At 40.6% G+C, this 21,444-nt stretch overlaps 1 protein-coding gene across 1 annotated transcript; it reads right to left on the bottom strand.

The window, feature by feature from the left end:
• Positions 1 to 1,584: 1,584 nt before the first annotated feature.
• On the bottom strand, positions 1,585 to 19,690 carry ETNPPL (ethanolamine-phosphate phospho-lyase). Its single transcript, XM_022567109.3, has 13 exons — positions 19,105 to 19,690; positions 16,340 to 16,458; positions 15,915 to 16,074; positions 14,630 to 14,704; positions 10,737 to 10,827; positions 9,464 to 9,580; positions 7,833 to 7,915; positions 6,781 to 7,006; positions 5,726 to 5,880; positions 4,946 to 5,035; positions 4,605 to 4,735; positions 3,289 to 3,356; positions 1,585 to 1,993 (listed from the first exon to the last, which is right to left on the bottom strand). Exons 1-13 carry the CDS (start codon positions 19,158 to 19,160, stop codon positions 1,865 to 1,867), a joined length of 1,500 nt encoding a protein of 499 aa, XP_022422817.1. The 5' UTR covers positions 19,161 to 19,690; the 3' UTR covers positions 1,585 to 1,864.
• Positions 19,691 to 21,444: the final 1,754 nt, after the last annotated feature.

Below are 21,444 nucleotides of genomic sequence, written 5' to 3'. Positions count from 1 at the left end.
ATGATAACTAGAATGGTGAATGGCTGCATAGCTAGTCAGGAGCCTGAAAGAATTAGAAGGTCTGTGGCAAAAGGAGATATTGGGCAGGGACATTTGCATGAATATATGGAATAAAGACCACATGTTAAGATTTTCTCTATCACATGTTAATGTCCACCAAAAAGCATCCACCCCAGAAGAGGCACTGAACAACCAAGAGGGCAAAATAACTTGGCCGGTTGACATCAGCCCAGCCTTTGACATTAGCCAGCTCACAAAAGGCATAATGGCACACGAGCAGAATGGCCACAGTGGCCGAGGTGGCAGCAGCTCCTTTTAAGGAGACAAGCACTTTCTGAGTACACGAGTGCCCACAGGAGTGCTGATCTGCGCTGTGAAAAGTCTGATTGTCCTGGAATTAATCTCGTTTCCTAGAGGCAAACCACAGAGACCTCTATATTCTCTCCTCTCCGCCAGCTCCTGGGAATCCATCTCAGCGCTATCCAGCTTGGATCCGCACTCAGTTATATGTTTAGGAGGAAAAACTATTTAATAATGAGACTTTGCATTTTGACAGCATTTTAACTTATGATGAACTCAGAAAGGAAGCTTTTTTACATTTAATTTATTTCTCAGCTCTCATGCAACAGCCCTAGCAAAATTACGATCTCTTCTCTACAGGACAGAAACCAACACACAAAACTTAATAACTGTTAGGAGGGCAATAAGATACCGGGAAGTCAAGGCTAAAAGTCACATTTCTTCCAGGTCAGTACGTGAGCCTCCAAGTGGATGTCTCATGGCACAAGCATTTTTTTTTTTTTTTTTTTGTGGTACGCGGACCTCTCACTGCTGTGGCCTCTCCCTCTGCGGAGCACAGGCTCCGGACGCGCAGGCCCAGCGGCCATGGCTCACGGGCCCAGCTGCTCCGCGGCATGCGGGATCCTCCCGGACCGGGGCATGAACCCCTCGTCCCCTGCATCGGCAAGCGGACCCCCAACCACTGCGCCACCAGGGAAGCCCAGCACCAGGACTTTTAAGGAAGAGATTCTTGAGGTTCTGGGTTTCCTCACTTCCCTTTGCCAATCTCTGGTTAGAAATGTGTGTATATGTGTCAGGGGTTGTGCAAAGGTGATAAGCTGGATGAGAAGAGGAAGATGATTGGTGGAAAAATTTTTCACCTAACAGGTAAGTGACTTGCCAAGGTGACAGTCTGAGTAGTCAGAGCTGAGGTCTCCCAACAGCATGTTTAGGAGTGTTTCTAGATGTACTCCTTGTTTGGCCTCTTCACCTCCACCCTTGTCCCCACAGGACCATGATTAACCTAGTTCCCCAACAAAAGTCCAAATTATTCATTCACTTCTTCACATTTGCTGTATGTGATTTTTTTCTAAGTGGCGTTGATTTTACTGCCCCAGTGTTCTCCACAAAGGAACGGTAAACATTTTTCTGGTCAAACTTTTTTTGGTTTACATCATCTTTTATTTTATTATAGTCCATAAATATATACAAATTAAATCATTAAAGAATTCATAGTCTCCAAAGTTCAGGAACCTACTACTGTACTTTGCTCTGTCGTGTCAAATATTAAAACATGAGACGTAAAACTTCCAACTTAATAAATATTCCATTTGAAGCTGAAATTGAGTAGAATAAATGAAGTACTTTCAGAAATCTCAAGTAAGGAATTAACAGGCTAGAGACTAAATCTTGACAGGGTTTGATTATCACTTGGATTATTCTTATTACTCATTTACTTTATTTATACCTCTGAATGGAATGCAGAGTCTTCCTTTGGCGGGTATAATAGAGCTTTAACAGAAGGGACACTTCCATTCATTCTGTGTAACTCCGGACATTTATCTTGCTGTAAAATGCTCGTCTCTCATGTCTTGAGCCTCTTACTGAGCAGTGAATGTTTATCTGTGCACAATCCATTTCTTTTTCGGCTGGGATTTTCTTTGGGGTCCGGGCTGCCGTCACTGAGCAATTCCGAGTGGGCTTCCTCAGGCATCTGCAAGACAGACATGGAAACTCCAGCAGGCAGCCTGCCTCTAACCCGCCCAGCCTCCAGGCTCCGCAGGGCTGACTCCACAGGCCAACAGGCAACACGGCACGTGGGAGAATACAACACAACACAACACAACGCAACACAACACAGCAATGCCCCTTGTTCCTCCCTAACTCTGATTACTACTATTTTCCACAGACATCTGAAATGTGATGTCAACCTAAAACCTGGGACTGCAAGCCAAAATTTCAGAAACGCGTGCTAACTTCAAAGTGGGATTTCTGGTGGGAACTCCTTTTTTTGTAAGCTCCTTTTCTTTCTTTCTTCTTCTTCTTTTTTTTTTTTTTAATGTATTTATTTATTTGGCTGCGCCGGCATGTGGGATCTAGTTCCCTGACCAAGTCCCTGTAAGCTCCTTTTCAATGCTTGCTTGGTCCTGACGGTTGTGATTCTGTCCCAGACTCAATAAGCCACTCTCAGACAGCAGAGAGGCAGTGATTTCTAGCATTGGTTTGTGTTTGCACCAAGAGACAGAAGCGTCCTGTTAGCAAATCACTTGCTCTCTCATTCAAAGGGCCTCATGTTTTTCACTCAGGAAAAGGACTTTGCTGACTACACTGGATGTGCAGGCGGGCTTGAGTGTTCCTTTATGCATCGAAGTCATAAACAAATAATTAATTATGCAACAAAGCCTCTCAAGTTTTTGCCTTTCTGTTTCCCGACCAAAGGAGCGCTTTCTCACACCCTGGGCAGCTCAGGGAGAGAATGGGGAAGCCCTCTGCTGGAAGCACATCAAATGCAGAAACTAGGCCACTCCATGCCAAATGGTTCCCAGGTCCCGCTGCCAGTCGAAGTTTCTTCTTTAGTTCACTTGAGGACCGAACTCTGACATTCTGGAGTCACACTGCTGATGCTTTTGCTGACTAAAGAGTGGTGTGTGGGACTTTGAGTCAGTGTCAGACATCCCTCAGAAAAACAGGAAGGAGCTTAGGACACCTGTTATCTCTCTATATATTTTGAAGGCCCTCTTTGCAAGCCTGAGGGGGTTTTTGGACTTTTTCTGGTGGGGGGCGGAGTATAGGAATGATCCTGTAAGAATGGTTCTTTGGCTTTATTCTTGTCAAGTGGTAAGGCACTTGCCTTAACTGTGCACTCAAAATTATAACAGTAAGCCAACTCTAGCAAAGGTGGGTTTTATTCTAGGGGTCACTGTACAATTTTTTTAAATTTGCACTCCTTTTTCTTAAATTCCCCCAATTTTAAACTTTTGCCCTAAATATTAAGTAACTGACTCTTACCTTGGTTCTGCACGGAGTATTCTCAGAGATCACACTCTCAGTTTTGGCTCCGACAGCTTCTTCTAAACCTATGTCAAGGAAGATACATCGGACAAGACAGAAGAACATAAAAGTCCTTAAAAAAAAAAAAACCACCCTACCCTATTTTGGTAACTAGAGGGACACCCTGAAAGAAAACTAGAGAGGTACATGTTTTTAAAAAGTGTCACTGTTACAATAGCTGCTTTTAAACTTTTATTGTAGCATTTCATCATTACAAGTGGCGCTGAGCCTATGTTAGCTCTGCCTCGTTCACTTTGTTAAAAAAGAATTCTTTAGCCACACCACTAAAAATGCTCAAGCTCTGAGCTGAATTTTAAGTAATAGTGACGGATTTGCCCCAACCTATAGTCTCTTCCACCTGTCCCTTCAAGGCACCAGAGGCATCTGGACTGTTGGCCAAGTTTGGGTGTCTTTTGGTCCAAAGACAGTGACCGTATTACGAATAACTTGGGGCTGACTCTCAACTTTCCAAATAATAATGATCTATTTTGTAGGCTGTACTGATTCCTGGCTTTGCCTTATCCCAACCCCAAGAGGCTGAGAGGGAGCAGAGAAATAGAATCTTAAAAATATAACTAAAAGCTCTAACATTTGACAGTGCTTTATGTTTTTCAATATGGTTTTACATTGTTATCTTACTTGTTAATCTCAATTTATGCTCATAACAGAAAAATAAATTAACCTAATTATTTAACAGAGGTAAACAAAGGATGAATTCCTATGACAGGCTATAATTCTGAATGACAAATATAAGTCTTCAAAAATTAAATTGTAATAAGTGAAATACAAAGTCAAATGATAACTATATAACTATATTAACCTATAACCTTTATATATATATATTTTTTTAAGATTTTTTGATATGGACCATTTTTAAAGTCTTTATTGAATTTGTTACAATATTCCTTCTGTTTTATGTTTTGGTTTTTTGGCCCTGAGCCATATGGGATCTTAGCTCCCTGACCAGGGATCGAACCTGTACCACCTACATTGGAAGGCGAAGTCTTAACCACTAGACTGCCAGGGAGCTTACAATTTTTATTAACAGCATTTCCCATATTTTCATAGTACAAAGCTCAAAGACTCTTACACTGCAGCATCTGTGGTGCATGGTACAACGAAGACATGCAATTATTTTTAAAAAGTGAAAATAAATGATATATAAGTGTATACAATCATTTCCACCCTCCTTCACTTCTGCCAGTGCAAGTTGCACTGTCATGTCTGACCAGAGTGTGGGTGAGGGCATCTTATTTAAAGATCTGTGGACAGACCTGTTAGAATCTCATCCAGCTGGTCCACCATAAACTGGGCATCTTCTTCAGTGAAGCACATAGGTGGTTTTATTTTAAGCACATTCCTGTAAGGTCCATCGGCACTGAGAAGCACTCGCTTTTCTTTCATCCTAATGAGTGCAGGAAATACATGTGAGTGCATACAAGTGATAACTAAGATTATTTCAGAAAGATGTGAACAGAGAGCGCTTTCATATTCGCATGCAAGCAGCCCACATTTGTAATTGCACGAGTCTTAAACTTGTCTCATTTGGGGAGATGAGAGGAAGTAAAAAAAAAGCATTCAAGCCAAGATACCAAACGGTGAGGGGTGTGTTTACTTGTAGATGATGTGCTGAGCTTCAGCTGTGGCGGGGGTCCTTTCCTGATGGTCCTTCACTAAGTCAATTCCAATAAAAAGGCCAACGCCCCTGAGGGGGGTAAAGAAAGGGAACTTGACACACTTTATTAAGCACTGCATGGTCACAAAAAATTAACACTGTCCTCAAACTTCAGTTTGATTTGAAGCTGAACGTGATTCTCTTTAAAGGGTAGTTGTTATTAGTTCTAATTAAGCCAAGATACCAATCTAGTGTCCACAGGACTTCCTAGTTTTTGAATCAAGTGAGTTTTTGTCAACCAGTTTTTCTTTCTTCTCTTAATTGTAAAAGAAAATAATAATAATAAGGCTTAAAAACAACCTTGTCATGCTATTTAACTTCTCAAGACATCAACTATGACAAATCTTTAATCTTTACGTATATATATGAAAATGTTTTCATATATATATGAAAAATAGTGAGTTTTCTTGGATGTCATTTTTAATATTTTTAATAGATCATTTAGAGTTACCTTAAGTTCCTTCTGTTCATCTTTTGCCTGCTGAAATGATCCTGGCTTAATTTTTTTCAAAAAAGTATAAAAATCAGGAAAGATATATACCCAAAAGTTAATAGTGATGATATCTGGGTTCTGGGTGGAAAAACGAGTTTTGTTTTTTGTTTTTTCAGTGTTTCTAGATCTGCTTTTGTGTTAACTTGTTTTAGATTTATAAGATAAAATATAACAAATTTTCATTTGGACAAATGAATAACTGCACCACAACTTTATGATAAATATACCTGATATCTCCTATCAAAGTATGTTTAGCCTTCTGCTTGTTCAGTAACTTGGTAAGATAGTTCCCTACTCTTGTGGCATTTCCCTGAAGGTCTTCATTTTCAATTACATCCAGGATGGCCAAACCAACAGCAGAGGACACAGGATTTCCTCCATACTGTGGAAAAACGATAAATGAGAAAATAGAAGAGTTGAATTTGTGGTATTGCTTCATCTATGAGAAATTTGGCTCATACATAAGCAAGTAAAGATATAATTTCAATAAAAATTTCCCCTGTGATATTAGTTTCTTAGATTTAGAATATAACATGATTCTATTCATTTAAGATTGAAAATAAAATTCTAAATTATATATAGCTGCAAAACTGGTATGAAGGATTATTGGGGAATTTATAAGTTCGTCCAAATGAAAAACAGACATTGTGTTGGGAATTAAGGATTTTAGAGTGTGGTTTAGTTAGGGGGATGTGGGTTTCAGTGCTTGAATATCTGTGTGAAAAAAGCTAAGCAATGACATTTTCTCAAAATAATTTATGTTCTTAGATTTGACTCTAACTTTTAGCTGTGACAAGTCCTATTATACATACTGCACAAACTAGAATAAACTTTCCAAGCTTAAAGCTTATAACTTTTAGGGGTCAAGGAAATAAAATGTCCCAAAGATAGAATTTTAGTTAGTATCTCCTATGACAGCCCTGTAACATTTATAGTAGTGAATCATCTAAGTGAAGTGTTTTGGGAATTTAAATGTGATACAAAACAAAAAAGATCATATTATCTGTTAATGAAATATCATAACCTCTAGAGTTTAGCAGGGCAGCCATCTGTCATTGGAACAATTAATAGAACCATTTTAGGAAGGGGAAAGATACACAAGAAAAAAGTACAAGGAGGATTGTGTCAGATAGAATGAAATATGGTTAGATCAAAATTTGGCTAGGGTCCTGGCGTGGTTAGCTGGCAACAGTGAGATTTATTCTTTATTACATTGGAAAGAAACATAAGAACATGCATTATTTTTCCCTCTTAGCATTAAAGTGGGGAGGTCAAATTTTACCGTATTGAAATATTCCATCCCAGAGCTGCTGAAGGCTTCTGCAATTTCTTTGGTTGTTACCACGCATGCCACTGGGTGGCCATTGCCCATTGGTTTTCCCATTGTGACGATGTCTGGAACGAAATCTTCACCAAACATTTGGAAGCTCCAGAAATGTGTCCCAACTCGGCCAAAGCCTACTTGAACTTCATCAGCTATAAACACACCTCCTGCTCCGTGTACATATCTGAAAAGCAAAAGGGCAGCCTGATGCCTTCAGGTCACTGAGAGTCCCCAAACCCTCCCATAAGATACAGACTATTGAAAACTTAAAAAATGTTGTTAACCTGAAGTCTGTAATCTTTGTTAAAAACATTTCAGTGTTCAAATCCCCAATGACATCTATGTGATATCATTGACTTTGAAACATAATCACATAATTTCCAGATTAGATATATTCTATATTGTTTGGGTTTGTACTACTTAAAGTAAGCTCTACTGCAGTTTTTTTTTTTTTTTTTTTTTTTTTTTGCGGTACGCGGGCCTCTCACTGTTGTGGCCTCTCCCGTTGCGGAGCACAGGCTCCGGATGCGCAGGCTCAGCAGCCATGGCTCACAGGCCTAGCCGCTCTGCGGCATGTGGGATCTTCCCGGACCGGGGCACAAACCCACGTCCCCTGCATCGGCAGGCGGACTCTCAACCACTGTGCCACCAGGGAAGCCTACTGCAGTATTTTAATAGGGAAGAAAAAGAAGTGAACAAGAAGTAGTGTTCAGCAGGTTTAATCGTCAAATTTTTACTAATTAGTAAAGCTTGGACACCAACTAATCAGAGAAGATGCCAGGTGGGTAGTGGGAGCACAGCTCTGGAGGCTGCCCTGCTGGACCTTGTGTAAACCCTTTATTTGCTGGATCTTGGGAAGGTGGAGGAGTTCCAGGAGTCCTGGGTGGCAGGCACTCCCAAGTGGCTATTTACCAGCTAGTCTGGAAGTATTTCAATATCTTAACAACCAGGATGGCCCTACAGAATTGTCACAGTGCCTTCAGTTTGACCAAGGATGCCCAAGTACATACTCTGCCACTTTCTGGAAGTAGCCTGCTGGAGGAATTATTTGTCCGCCACAACTCTGCATGGATTCAGCAATAAAGGCAGCAATCTATACAAGAGAAGATGGGGTCAAAGTCCATTAGGTCCTCCTCCCGTTACCCCCTAAAAAAAGAGGACTTCTTACGGAGAAGGTGACTTAAAAAATGGTTGGGAATGGACCCATGGCAAGAGACAAATTGGCCATTTGATTAAAAAGATGTCCACGCTGGAAATGCAAGAATTCTGAAGCATTGGTTTCTGAAATTTTAGGGTACCAATGAAACCATCACGAGAAAATGGTGGAGAGGGTGCCTTCCATTTCTCCATTATTAATTTAAATGCAGTGTTTACATTAGGAACAACTGAATAAGACTGATGCTTTGATTAGTCTTTAATATGAACCTCTAAAAATTTACCCAGGTTCCAAACACATCACTGGGGTGCCTGTTTGCTCAGCTTGGTAAATTAGGACTGCCCGAACCTGGAATTTGCACTAAGGAGATGAGAGGGTGACTGGTGGCCACGAACCTTAGTTATTGTGCTATATTTCTGGTTCTTGCCCTGAACCAGGCTTACAACTTAACAAAATTAGGCAGTTCACAAAGGAACTAAAGAGGATGTGTTCTAGAGGCTAAGAAAAGAGAAGTAAAAACAGGTAAAACTAAATTAAGAGAAAGCATAGAAATAGTATGAGATAAGAAGTCAAGCAATCAACTATACTTCAATTAAGAAAAAAAAGGGGGGGAACTAACGTTCTAGTCCAGACTACGTCTTTTAAGATATGAAAAATGAATGGGAAGAAAAGAAGAAATAGTTAAGAAAGGCAAATGACTTTCCAGTCATTAAGATAAAAATACTTGAACTGGAAAACACACAGGCTTCATTTTTATCTCAGTTAAAACGCTTTTTTTATTGCCATGTTGATGTCATAAGCCAATTGAAAGGCAAAGCATGTGTCAAATCATGTAAGTAACTCCATGTAAGTAACCCCTGAAGGGGCTGAGAATTACCGTTAAGCTAAAGACAGTAGGGTGAAGACTGAGAAAATGGAAACTCTTTTTTTCCTAGTTGGGAGGATTCTGGTTTGTTTTAGAAGTTCAGACCCAAATTGGAAGAACATGTTCCTGCCTTGTCTTACGCAGGCTCTTTGGTTTCAGGAAAGTTGACCCAGTTCTAGGGAAGAGCCAAGGCTTCCCTGGTCCAGGAGTCTGCAGTGGCCCCAAGGCCCCAGGGCCACCCTGCCTCTTCCCTCCCTTCACCTTATATTAGCCCCTCGTGCTATTCTCAGTTTGAATGTTCTGTCCGTGAGCTATCACCTTTCTTAATTTTCTCCTCCTATCACTTTGGACCAGAGTCTGCATCCCAGTGGGAAAGTCAGAATTAGCCCACCAGTTCTGAAACAGGTATAGTAATTACGTTTCCAGGATAAATAAAAATAGTCTTAGAGGCATGACTATAATAATGTACTTTTTGAAATATGAACTAAGTAAAAACGTAACTAGAGAAGAACAGAAAGCGATTTGAGATCTAATCCTTTCCCACCTCTCCAGTGTAACACAATGATTTCAATCTATTTTATAAAAGATATTAAAGTGTTTCCAAAGCTATAAATACAAACCTTCCTTCCACTGTTATGAGCTTCATCAATAATTTTCTTCACTTCGTCGGCATAAGCACTGGCCGGGTCTGTATGGTCTTCTCTGTATTTTCCTCTGTAAGTATCTGGAGCTGGTGCCTGAAAACATCAAAAGATAACAGTTTCTCATGATTTGTCTCCTGGACAAATGAGCTTTTAAGAAAGGGCCTTTCCCTCCAGGAGCATAATATTGTAGAAAGGTGACTCGTGGACTAAGTGACTCTAGGTTCTTTTGCTCTTTTTCCTTAACATTTCTGAATTCTGTGAGACTTGAAATCTTTGCACTGTGAACAGGAACTTGGATTTGCTCCTAGGCCCTTAGAAGTCAAGATTGCATCCCTAGTCACATAAGGGACAAATTCAAACAACAAGTGTGATTATGTTATTTGAAAATTTCAATGAATGGAAACTGTATTAACAATTCTATATTGAAAATAAACCAACACTTACCAACGATATAGCAAACTGTAATCATTCAGAAAACTAGAATGCCTGAGCGCTAATTTCAGATCTTAAAATTTTGAAAGAATGTATTAATGATTCTCTTAAAAAAGTCTACTGAACCTTAATTAAGCCAAATGAGTTTTACTGTTTCAACAGCTTGGTTTCTTTATTTTCTTTATTAAATGATATTTATTTTACTTAATAAATTTACATAATAATTTAGCATAGAGTAATTTTAAGACAGTCATACACACTTCATGCAACTCTGAGTTTCAAATAGCCTTCAGCGATAGAAAAAGTAATTTAAACATCAAGGGGCAAGAAAAATAAAATGAGAGCTGTGAATAAGAGCTATCACTACCTCTATACTAATTTTTATGGTACTCATCAATGAATTTTTTTTTTTTTTCTTTGCGGTACGCGGGCCTCTCACTGTTGTGGCCTCTCCCATTGCGGAGCACAGGCTCCGGATGCGCAGGCCCAGCAGCCATGGCTCACGGGCCCAGCCACTCCACGGCATGTGGGATCTTCCCAGACCGGGGCACAAACCCGTGTCCCCTGCATCGGCAGGCGGACTCTCAACCACTGCGCCACCAGGGAAGCCCCAGTACTCATCAATGGATTTTAAACCACATCTTGTCATTAACTAGCTCTTTGACTTTAGCAAACAGATCTTTGCTAAAGATCTGTAACTGCTATAGATCTTAGTTTCCTTTTTCATGTTTTCATTTCAATGCAAGGATTGGACTGGGTTATCACTGGGCACTCTTCCAGTAGTAACATTCTGATTCTTGGATTCCAAGATACTTACCACATGCACAAATTCTTTCTTGACATCTTTGCCCTTTTGAAATTTATATGGACTGATCTCAATTAAAGATGATAGGTGACCATGGTAAGCACTGAAAAGAAAAAGGACGGTAACCAAAATCACTCAAAGAAGGACGCTTTTCTAGTATATGAAAAATAGTACTGCACATCATCCAGGGAGAATCTCAACATTGGTGCCAGATTTAACTATACGGAATCTAATTTTTCATGGTAGGACTGGCCATTAATTTGTCCCACTCTCCTGATCCAGGTAATAAAACATATAAAGCCAAGTATGTAACCTCATAGACAGTTATTTTTAGCAGGAAAAAACTTAATTTCTTTGGATTGCATTAGCTCTGCTAAATTAGATTATCTAAATGTAAAACATTAATTTCTATAGCTTCATGAGAAATTTCAGATGTATGTATTCTTTAAATGTATTTGATAGTTACATTCTAGTAAATTTTAAAAACAACTTTATATCACAGAATGGGCTGTGTTTCTGTCTGGGATGGTTTCAAAGGGATATCCAATTGCTCAAATGAAAGTTGGTAAGGAACAGGAGGTCTTTTCTAAGAGAACTAAGATTAAGAGGTAATCAAGTGGCTATGAAATTCCTTTCTTTCACTTAAAATACAGATGGCTATGATATTCCCTTTTATGTTTCTTGCCCAGAGCTATATAATTGGGAGGCCTGGAAAAGAAATTATAAAAGGCCCATGAATAGATAAAGCAAAGAGGGAGGACTTCCCCTACCGTAGATTAAAACATGCTACAAAGCCATAGTAATGAAATTAGTATGGTATTGGAATAAGAACAAAGTCACGACTGGGACAGAAGTGAGCTCAGAGACACAGCCATACATAAATGGTAACACAGCGGCCTCTTGGTGGAGTCAATATGAAGAGCAGTTATAGAGGTAGTAGAAGAAAATAAAGAAGAGCATCTTTGTGATCTGAGGGGTGGGGATGGGTGTGTGGGGGGGGAGAGATATTAACAAAACTTAGAAAACCAAACCATAGGATGAAAATGTCAACTATTTGATTTAATCAAATTTTTGGAGGTTGGACGATACCATGGACAAAGTTAAAAGACAGATGATAGATTGGGAAAAAACATTTGAAATGTCTCAAACTAAAAGAGATTAATGTTCAAATGGTGGTTCTTAAGTCTATCTGCATATTAGCATCACTTGGGAAACTTTAAAATCTATACCGTTTCCTGGAATCCACCTCTAGAGATTCTCCCTCACTCTCTTTTTTTTTTTTCTTCTTTTTTTTTGCGGTACGCGGGCCTCTCACTGCTGTGGGCTCTCCCATTGCGGAGCACAGGCTCCGGACGCGCAGGCTCAGCGGCCATGGCTCACGGGCCCAGCCACTCCGCGGCATGTGGGATCTTCCCGGACCGGGGCACGAATCCGCGTCCCCTGCATCGGCAGGCGGACTCTCAACCACAGCGCCACCAGGGAAGCCCTCTCTCTTTTTTTAATTTTTAAATTTTTTTGGCTGAGCCGTGCTGCATGCAGGATCTTAGTTCCCCGACCAGGAATCAAACCAGCAACCCCTGCGTTGAGAACTCAGAGTCTTAACCACTGGACTGCCAGAGAAGTCCCTAGAGATTCACTTTAATTGGTCTGGAGTGGGACCTGGGCGCTGGCATTAAGAAAAGAAAATTTCCCCAGGTAATTCTAAAACACAGTCAAGGCTGAGATCCTCTCATCTAAACTATGCATGCAAAAGCAAGGATGGAAATCCCAACAGAAAAATGGGCAAAGAATATAAACAGGTAATTCTCAGAAAGGAAGTCACAAATGCATAATAAGCATATGAATAGATACTCAAACTCATAATTAGAAATTGCAAATAAAAACAACACTGATAGGGACTTTCCTGGTGGCACAGTGGTTGAGGGTCTGCCTGCCAGTGCGGGGAACACGGGATCAATCCCTGGTCTGGGAGGATCCCACATGCCGCAGAGCAACTAGGCCCGTGTGCCACAACTACTGAGCCTGTGCTCCAGAGCCCAAGCCACAACTACTGAAGCCTGCATGCCTAAAGCCCGTGCTCTGCAACAAAGAGAAGCCACCGCAATGAGAAGCCCTCGCACTGCAGTGGGGAGTCGCCCCCACTTGCTGCAACTGGAGAGGGCCTGGGCGCAGCACCGAGGACCCAGCGCAGCCAAGAATAAACAAACAAACAAATAAGTAAATTTATGAAAAGGGAAAAAAAATCCTGAAAATTAAAAAAAACCCCCAACAACCCTGATATCATTTTATACCTATTAGATGGCAAAAATTAAGAAAAAAATAACAAGGTAGGATATTCTTAGTTTTTGGTGAGGATACGTGAAAATTGGACATTTCACGCACTGGGTAGAGCGTGCAACCACTTTGGAGACTGATCTGGCAGGATTTGGTCACATCAACAATGTTTACCGTACCCTGTACCCCTATGGCCTAGCAATCTTTTTTCTGGGTGCTTTATCCCCAAGAAATTCTCAGAAAGGTCCATAAAGGCACATGTACAAGGGCACTCATTGCAGTGTTGTTTGTGGTAGCTGGGAGTAAAGGGCAGTCACAGTATCTATTCTGTGGCAGGCAGGCTGAATCACACCTCCCCTCCCTAAAGATGCCCATGTCCTAAGCCTCAGAACCTAAGAATGTTACATGGTAAAGGGGACCTTGCAGATGTGATTAAATTAAGGATCATGAAATGGAGCGATAATCCTGGAGGGTCAAATGTTATCACAAGAACTTTTATAAGTGAAAGAAGGCAGCAGGAGGATGGTGGTTAGAGATAGACGAGGTGATGTGAGGATGGAAGCAGAGGCTGGAGTGATATAATGTCTGGCTCTGAAGATGAAGGAGGGGACCACAAGCCAAGGAATGCAGGCAGCCTCTAGAAGGTGGAGGCAAGGAAACAGATTCTTCCCTAGTGTCTTCAGAAGGAGTGCAGCCCTGTTGAACCTTGATTTTAGCCCAGTGAGACCCATTTTGGACATATGACCTCTAGAACTATAAGAGAATATATTTATGTTGCTTAAGCCACTATGTTTACGATAATGTGCTATAGCAACAATAGAAAATGAATACACCAACCAACACATAAAACAAGGGAAGCCTATAGAAGTGTAAGAAATGAGGTGCATGTTCAATTCAACCCTTTGTGTCTGAGATTAGTGGGGTGGAGAGGTAGAAAAAAATTTTAAATCTCACTGAAGATGGAAGTTATCAAATTTCTTGTTTAAAATATAATGAATTCATTTTTGAGAAGTAAAACTAAATAGTGACTATTAAAAATCACAAATTAATGAGAAAGAACTATTTTTACTTGGCTATCTGTTGTCTTTAAAATTTGCTCTAGGGAATTCCCTGGCGGTCCAGTGGTTAGGACTCCACACTCTCACTGCCAAGGGCCCGGGTTCAATCCCTGGTCGAGGAACTAAGATCCCATGAGCTGCATGGTGTGGCCAAAAAAAGAAAAAAATATATGCTCTAAATTGTTATCTTTTAAATTAATTAGGTGAATAATCACAATTGTGACATGAATGCTTGGATTTTTAAGAAATTATATTTTTATTCTGAAAAAGATGGAGTTACACACATTGCAGTGGCTCAATTCACAGTTAAATGCGTGAAAAGTAAACCCTGATTCATGCAAAGCCCATGAGACCATGACCACAGCACCCAAAAGAGCCTCCAAGTACTTGGAAGGAATTAAGTGTCCTTCAGGCCTGAGCTGGCCTTGAAACCTATACATAACAAAAAAGAAAATCCTTGTGCCATATATCCAGCCTCCTCCATACATGCTTATGGTATTAGTATGGAGAGGATCAATATAATTTTGTCTCTGAAGGCATTTCCTGCTTAGAAGTCTTGTGTTCAAGACTTACTGGTCAAGAGTGATCACGTCTCGGTGGCCTCTGAACTGCCGAGCCAGGCGTAAGGCTAAGTCATTGGCTTCAGATCTATTAAGAGAGCAGAGAGAGAAGGGACAATGTGACATAAGCCCTTTTAAAAATCTTTCGAACCATTATTTACAAAGTTGAGGATTCCAAAGTCTGTTTAACTTCGAGATTATTCTTTGTGCTACCCCAGGTTCTGTCGCCTCCAGTCTTTGGTGACACTGCTCTGTCTCTAAGGCTAATCACTCTTTGGCAGTATAGGATTCTTCATAAGTGAAAGTCAAATATTATATTTAATTTATTGAAGGCAAGAATGCCTTAGAACAACAAATTAGATCCGAAAATGTCCTAATTCTTTACAAAGAAAAAAGAAAAATCTTCTGGTTATAAACCAATCTTCTGGTTATTTGATTTTAAGGTATCTCACTGAAAAGAGAAAATGAGTCACAGAATCATAATAGAACATTCACAGGATTTCTAATAGTTTTAACTCATATATATCATTTTAAATTTATGCTGTATAGATGGATTTCCTCCCACTATAACATTGTACAGGTGATCTTTTCTCCTGTCATTAAACATGTATTTTCAAAAACATACTTTTTAATGTCTGTATAATATTCCATAGAATGGACATATCTATTCACTTGAATTGACTCATTCCTCCTTTGTGTTTGTGTCGGGGAAATGCTTACTGCCTAAGGAAACAAATCAATCAAAAATCTTATAATACTTATATAACTTGTTTAGTAGAGTTCTTTTTTTGCCAAAATTCCTTATTCACGCTTTGAAAGAACTATCTAGGTTCATCTAGATTCTTTAGCTACTTACTCTATTGCCCAAAGAAGTGGGTGCCATTTGACTAGTTAGGTTTTCTCACATGAACACCAGACTTGGATATTTTTGCCAATATTTTGTTACAACCCAAGTATCCATCCTTTAGGGATACTTAAGGGTATGCTTTCCCCATCTTTCACCAAGGAAGCTGTGGTAATAAAAAGCTGAGTGGCATGCACTTGTTAATCATGGGACTGTTGTTATAGGCTGTGTCAGGAGTCCTGGAACATGCTGTCAGGTATCTTATCTACAAAGGGCTGGTGGGTCAAAGCAAAAGAACCAGAATGGTCAGGTCCCCCATGTGGGGTCATTAGTAAACGGCAAGAATCTCAGGAAACCTTTTTAGATATTTGTACTCCACCAGCAATCAAACAGAAAAGAGAGGAAACAAAGAGATTGGTGGGAATGGGGATGGGTGGAAAACCTCAGAACATACCCTGAATTTGTAAAATAGCACACAGAGAGTCTGTCCGGCAGGGTTGCTGACAGGCGCTTGGCATACTCAACAATGTTGTCGTGGAGGAATCGAGAATTTGTATTTAGTAGTTCCATCTGTTTCTGGGCAGCTTTGACCACTTCTGGGTGGCAGTGTCCCACTAAAATTTAGAAGACAAAAGTCCCAAAAATGAGTTACAAATCTAAATGCCTGGGAAGTGAGGGGCATTCTGAAACAAGCAAAAAAAAAAGGTTGATTCTGTTCCTCTCCCACATTTTGTTCTAGCTTTTCCCCGCCTAGGACTACTGGCCCTGTTCGGCCGAGGAACTGCAGCCACTGCAATTCTTGGGACAAATATCAACGGTGCCAAGTCTGCCTTACTCCAGAAACATATCCTTCAAGGCACGACAAAGACAACACATTACCATGGGCTACGTTGTTGATGCAATCCAAGTACTGTTCACCTTTCTCGTCAAACATGTACTGCCCCTGGGCTCGCACTATTTTGATGGGATCCGCAGCAAAGAAAACTTTGCAGGAGGGCCTAGAAATAATGAAAGGAAACACTTTGGTCTGGTAGGACTGCTCAGTGTTTTTCCTTCTCAATGAAGGTCATGATCAGTGGAAAATTACAATTACGTAAAAGAAAGGGAAAACACAACCTGGGTGACATTTTTTTTTTTTTTTTTTCATTTTAGCCTGGGACCTTTTACCTTAATCCCCCATCCGTGATACTGCTCACATTTCTTATGCTTGTTATATTAAATTTGCCATGATCTGACAACTCTATTTAGAAGCACAAGGATCACCTCTGACAGCTCTAATTACACAAACCAATAACTAATTTTCCTTTGAGAAACTTTGTTCAACCAGGAAAAAAAAACAAACTTTTTTTTTTTTGAGCCTTCCTATGGGTCAGGAACTGACAGCTATTACAAATATTATCTCATTTAATCCTCCCAACAATAATATGAGTTATTATCATTCTCATTTTTATAGTTGAGGAAACAGACACCGAAAAATTAAGAAGCTTGGTTCAAGGTTACACAGCCAGTGAGAAAACCAGAACTTGAAAGTAGACTGTCTTGATCGTAACTAGATTTATCATGGTGAACATTTTGAAATGTACAGAAATATTGAATCACTACGTTGTGTAATAGTTACTAACATAGTGTTGTAGGTCAATTATACGTCAAAAATAAACTCATAGAAAAACTCATACTAGGGATATAATTTATATGTACAACATGATAAAGATAATTAACACTGCTGTATGCTATACACGAAAGTTGTTAAGAAAGCAAATCCTAAGAGTTCTCATCACAAGGTAAAAAATTTTTTTTTCGATTTCTTTAATTTTGTATCAATATGAAATGGATATTCACTAAACTTATTGGGATAATGATTTCATAATGTAAGTCAAATCATTATGCTGTGCAACTCAAACTTATACAGTGCTGTATGTCAATTATATATCAATAAAATTGGAAGAAAAAAAAAAAGGTAGACTGTCTTATGCCATAGCCCAAAACAGGGCTTGCTTGCTAATCTAATCTCTCTCTCTAATCTAATCTGTACAGAAATGAATAGCACTAAAAGCTAAATACAAATAATTTAGTGTTAAATACTATGCAGGAGATTTTACAGATCATTTTCATGTCTTTTGATTGGTATCTGTCCTGCATCAAATGGATTTCCCTTTCTTAAATAATAAAATCCAATTATTATTGTAACCCTTTAACCCACTCTTTTCAGCATAATAAAAAGTCATCCATATTTTTGGTTATTTGGATGGCTGCCTGGAGTACAGATTTTAGCAACATAGAAACATCACAAAGATTTCTGAATTTGGTTCTATGGACATTTAGAAACTGAAACAAAATATTATTTTTATTTTGGTGATTTTGCATGCACAAAAAAATACCACATGCATTGGAGGTAGTTTAGAGGGTAATTAGATACATATTAAATGGATATGCAGCTGTTTAGAAAGTATTGTGATTATTGTGAATAGGTAATTAAATTTTAAAATTGCCTAAGATTAAGATGAAACTAATATTTAATGAGAATTTCTTCTTGGTTCAAATTCAGCTGTTAGTTTATACCTACAAGTTAAAATTCGGAAAAACCCTTCGTTGTGAATGTGGGCTGAAAACTTCGGACTTCACCTTGCCTCCTTGTTAATGTACTTCCCATCTTCTCACTCAGATTTCAGGTGAAATTCTTTCTCAGTCATTCCATGGCTACCATTCCTCCTTTCACAGACTTTGTTCTGCTCACGTCAGAAATCATTAGGTTTTCATTGGAATCTAACTATATAGGATTGAAAACTAACAGAAAGGAGTGCTGATTAGAAAAAGGGAAGAAGGTGATCTGGTAACGAGGTATCTGACTATTTTGATCCTATTGCGGGGGTTGAGAGAGATTTAACTAGTCTCCTAAACCACCTAGAAACCTCCTGGGTTGAGATCAGATCAAATCTCAAATCAGATCACAAGGTAACTTGACACTACTAGGACCAGAGCCCAGGTCTGACCTAAGGTTCGGTCCTGTACGCTCACCAAGTCGTCTATAGCACGAGTAAAACAAAAGTAGACCGGAGAAAACACTGCATCTTTAAATTGTAATGAGGGCACAGCTGGGGAGACCAAGGTGAGTAAGTGGTATCTTACTCTTAAGAAAGTGGTTTCAAAGTTTTTTTACTGGCTGGATTAACCTTTTACTTCTTAACCAAGCGTGCAAGAAGAAAAATTTCACTTTAAACAAAAGTTGTCATAATGAGTTTTCATTGCCATCGTCAAAAATATTTCGGAGTTCAGTTTTCTGAAACTTTCGAGGTGGTGGGAGCGGCGGAGAGCTACCCGTCTCCCTCCCAGAGCCCATCGCTGGAACGGTGTTCTACTTCAATGGCTCTCAACCTTCACGGTCAATTCCCCCAGCCGGCCGGCCGGGCTGCAGAGCGCGGGGACCGCTCTGGAGCCGGCTGGGCGGCAGCCCCCTCGGGCGGAGGCGAGGCGGGGCGCTCCGGGCGGGCGGGGGCGCGCGTGCGCAGGTGCGGCGGGCGGGTGGCCGTCCCGCACCCCGCCGGCAGCAGCCCGCCGGTACGCTCCCTGCCCGGCTGCGGCTCTCCGCCCCCCGTTCCGGTGGCTCCCCCTCTCTGCGCCTTTCCTCGGGGCTGGGGAGCGCTCACGCGATGTGCTTCCTCCTCAGCGCCAGGGTGTCTTGCTTGCTGTATAGCTCGCACATGCTGGCGGGGTGCCGGGCGCTCCCAGGGGCCTCCCCTCTCCGGTCCGTTCGCCTCCCTCGCGAGCCCGCGGGACTGTCTCAGCGGTGGCCCTTTTCTCTTGTTTTCCCGAGTTGGGTCCCCTTGCCCCGGGCGTCGGAGGTCAAAGGCGGCACCAACTAGCCAGGGTCATCTCCCTTTTAAGTCTTGCCCAGCCTTTGCCCTTCGCCAAGCCCCACCCTCACCCTCCTCCTCCGCCTGGTGCCTGCCTGGCAAGTGGCTGGACTAGCCACTGAGTCGCCACCCACCCCAGCCCCCCGCCCCCGGGCTAACTGGCTCCTGTTCCTGCCCTGCTGCCCACTTCGCCTCCCCACCCCTGTTACTTCTCCTAACTCGCCTTTTATTTCCTTAAATTTGCCTTGCTATGGCCTTTCTTCCTCCTCTGCCTGTGAATTCCTCCTTCCCACTTTCTCTCTCTCCCTTTCTTTTTCTTTCTTTCTCTCTTTCTTTCTTTTTCTTTCTTTCTTTCTTTCTTTCTTCCTTCCTTCCTTCCTTCCTTCCTCCTTCCTCCTTTCTTTCTCCCTTCCTTCCTTCATTCCTTCCTTCCTTTCTTTCTTTCTCTCCCTTTCTTCCTTTCTTTCTTTCTTCCTTCCTTCTGTTCCTTTCTTTCTTTCTCTCTCCCTTCCTTCCTTCATTCCTTCCTTCCTTTCTTTCTCTCCCTTTCTTTCTTCTTTTCTTTCTTTCTTTCTTTCTTCCTTCCTTCCTTCCTTCCTTCCTTCCTTCCTTCCTTTCCTTTCTTTCTCTCTCTCTTCCTTCCTTCCTTCCTTCCCTCTTTCTTTCTCCCATTATTTTCTTGTAAACATTCAAAGAGAGGCGCTCTCTGGAGACATCAGGAGGTTCATCTCCATTCTCGTTTTGAGCATATTCCAATACCATAATCTACTCAACAAAAGTAACAAGTCTTATGCCCTAAGGATAAGTAACAGGGACTCAGCCTGTTATTTGTTGGGAGGGAAAATATATACCGTGTTTCAGACACCTGCTTTAACAATAATTGCACTTCTAATTTCTCTGAAACTATACAGATTACAAAACATTCACTTGACTTATCTGGTTCAGTCCTCAAAACAGCCGTGTGGGAGATGAGCCTGAGAGTTACCATCCCCTTTAACACACGGGGACAGTGATTGCAGATCTACCTGATGGTGAACTTGGAATTCATTCCTAGGTTTCTTGACTCCTTTAGGATGATCTTCTCACACTGATCAAATTTGAAGTTAAGCATGTGGACAGAAGGAAACCTAATTAACTATAACGTTAAATCATAAATTATTTGACGAAGTAGAGATCATCTGGTTTAACCCCTCTGTTTTGTAGATAAGAACAGCTAGGTACAGGAAAGGTAAAATCTCGCTCAGGGTCACGCAACTACTTAGCCATAGAGTTTAGATGAGATCATTCCATTCCCTGTGTTTTGAAAGACAGCAGAGAAAGCCTGATTTACCCATAAGAACACACTTGCTAAATGTTTGTAACTGACCTTTTTCTTGAATAAAGTTGTTTTTAATTAATATTAATGCCCTGCAGGAGTAGTAGAATAACATTGCCTAAGACAGGTTGAGAAATGGAGTTCTATGATGAACAGCGTGTTAAGAATTCTAACTGTTATCAGTGAAGGGCAGAAGGCACTTAGGAAACTTGCAACAAATCCCAATCACGTAACCTTGGTCTAGTTCCATACTTGAAAGAAGTGTACACCTGCTCTCAAACCACCTAGACCTGGTGAAGTCACAGACAGTCATGCTCCCTCCGTAAACCTCCATGGTCCCTTGTTATTTCCAGTGCTTTAAAGTATGTTCTTTAAATAATGCTGGACTAAAGGTCTTGGTTTCTTGAGCTGGTTCTTCCATAAACTAGCTGGGTTTCTTGATCTTTTGGAGGCCAAACTTCTTTAAAATGTTCAAATTTTGTGTTAAAAAGAAACCCCAATCATTCTCTGACTAACAACATTATAAGGAAGGCTAAAAAGAGACCATGACTGTGGAATGAGTGTCAGGATTATTAAGATCTCATTGCTCTTGTCTTCTTTGTTCTTTTATTATTTTTTAACCAGAACTTTCAGTAGGGTTGACTACTCCTTTCTCCTTGAAACGCTTCCCCTTTTGATTTCTTGACATGACCACACTTTCTTGATTTTCTTTTTCTCTCACTCAACATTCTCAACATTTAACTTGGTATCTCTGCAAGTAGGATCCTAGGCTTTTCCTTTTCTCTTGTACTCTTTCCCAAGGCAACCCAGAAATAATT

Source organism: Delphinapterus leucas, chromosome 5, assembly GCF_059928025.1.
Source record: "Delphinapterus leucas isolate spDelLeu-1000000601 "Yukka" chromosome 5, BTC_Dleu_Yukka2, whole genome shotgun sequence".
Taxonomy (NCBI): Eukaryota; Metazoa; Chordata; class Mammalia; order Artiodactyla; family Monodontidae; genus Delphinapterus; species Delphinapterus leucas.
This window is presented reverse-complemented; position numbering and strand designations above follow the sequence as displayed.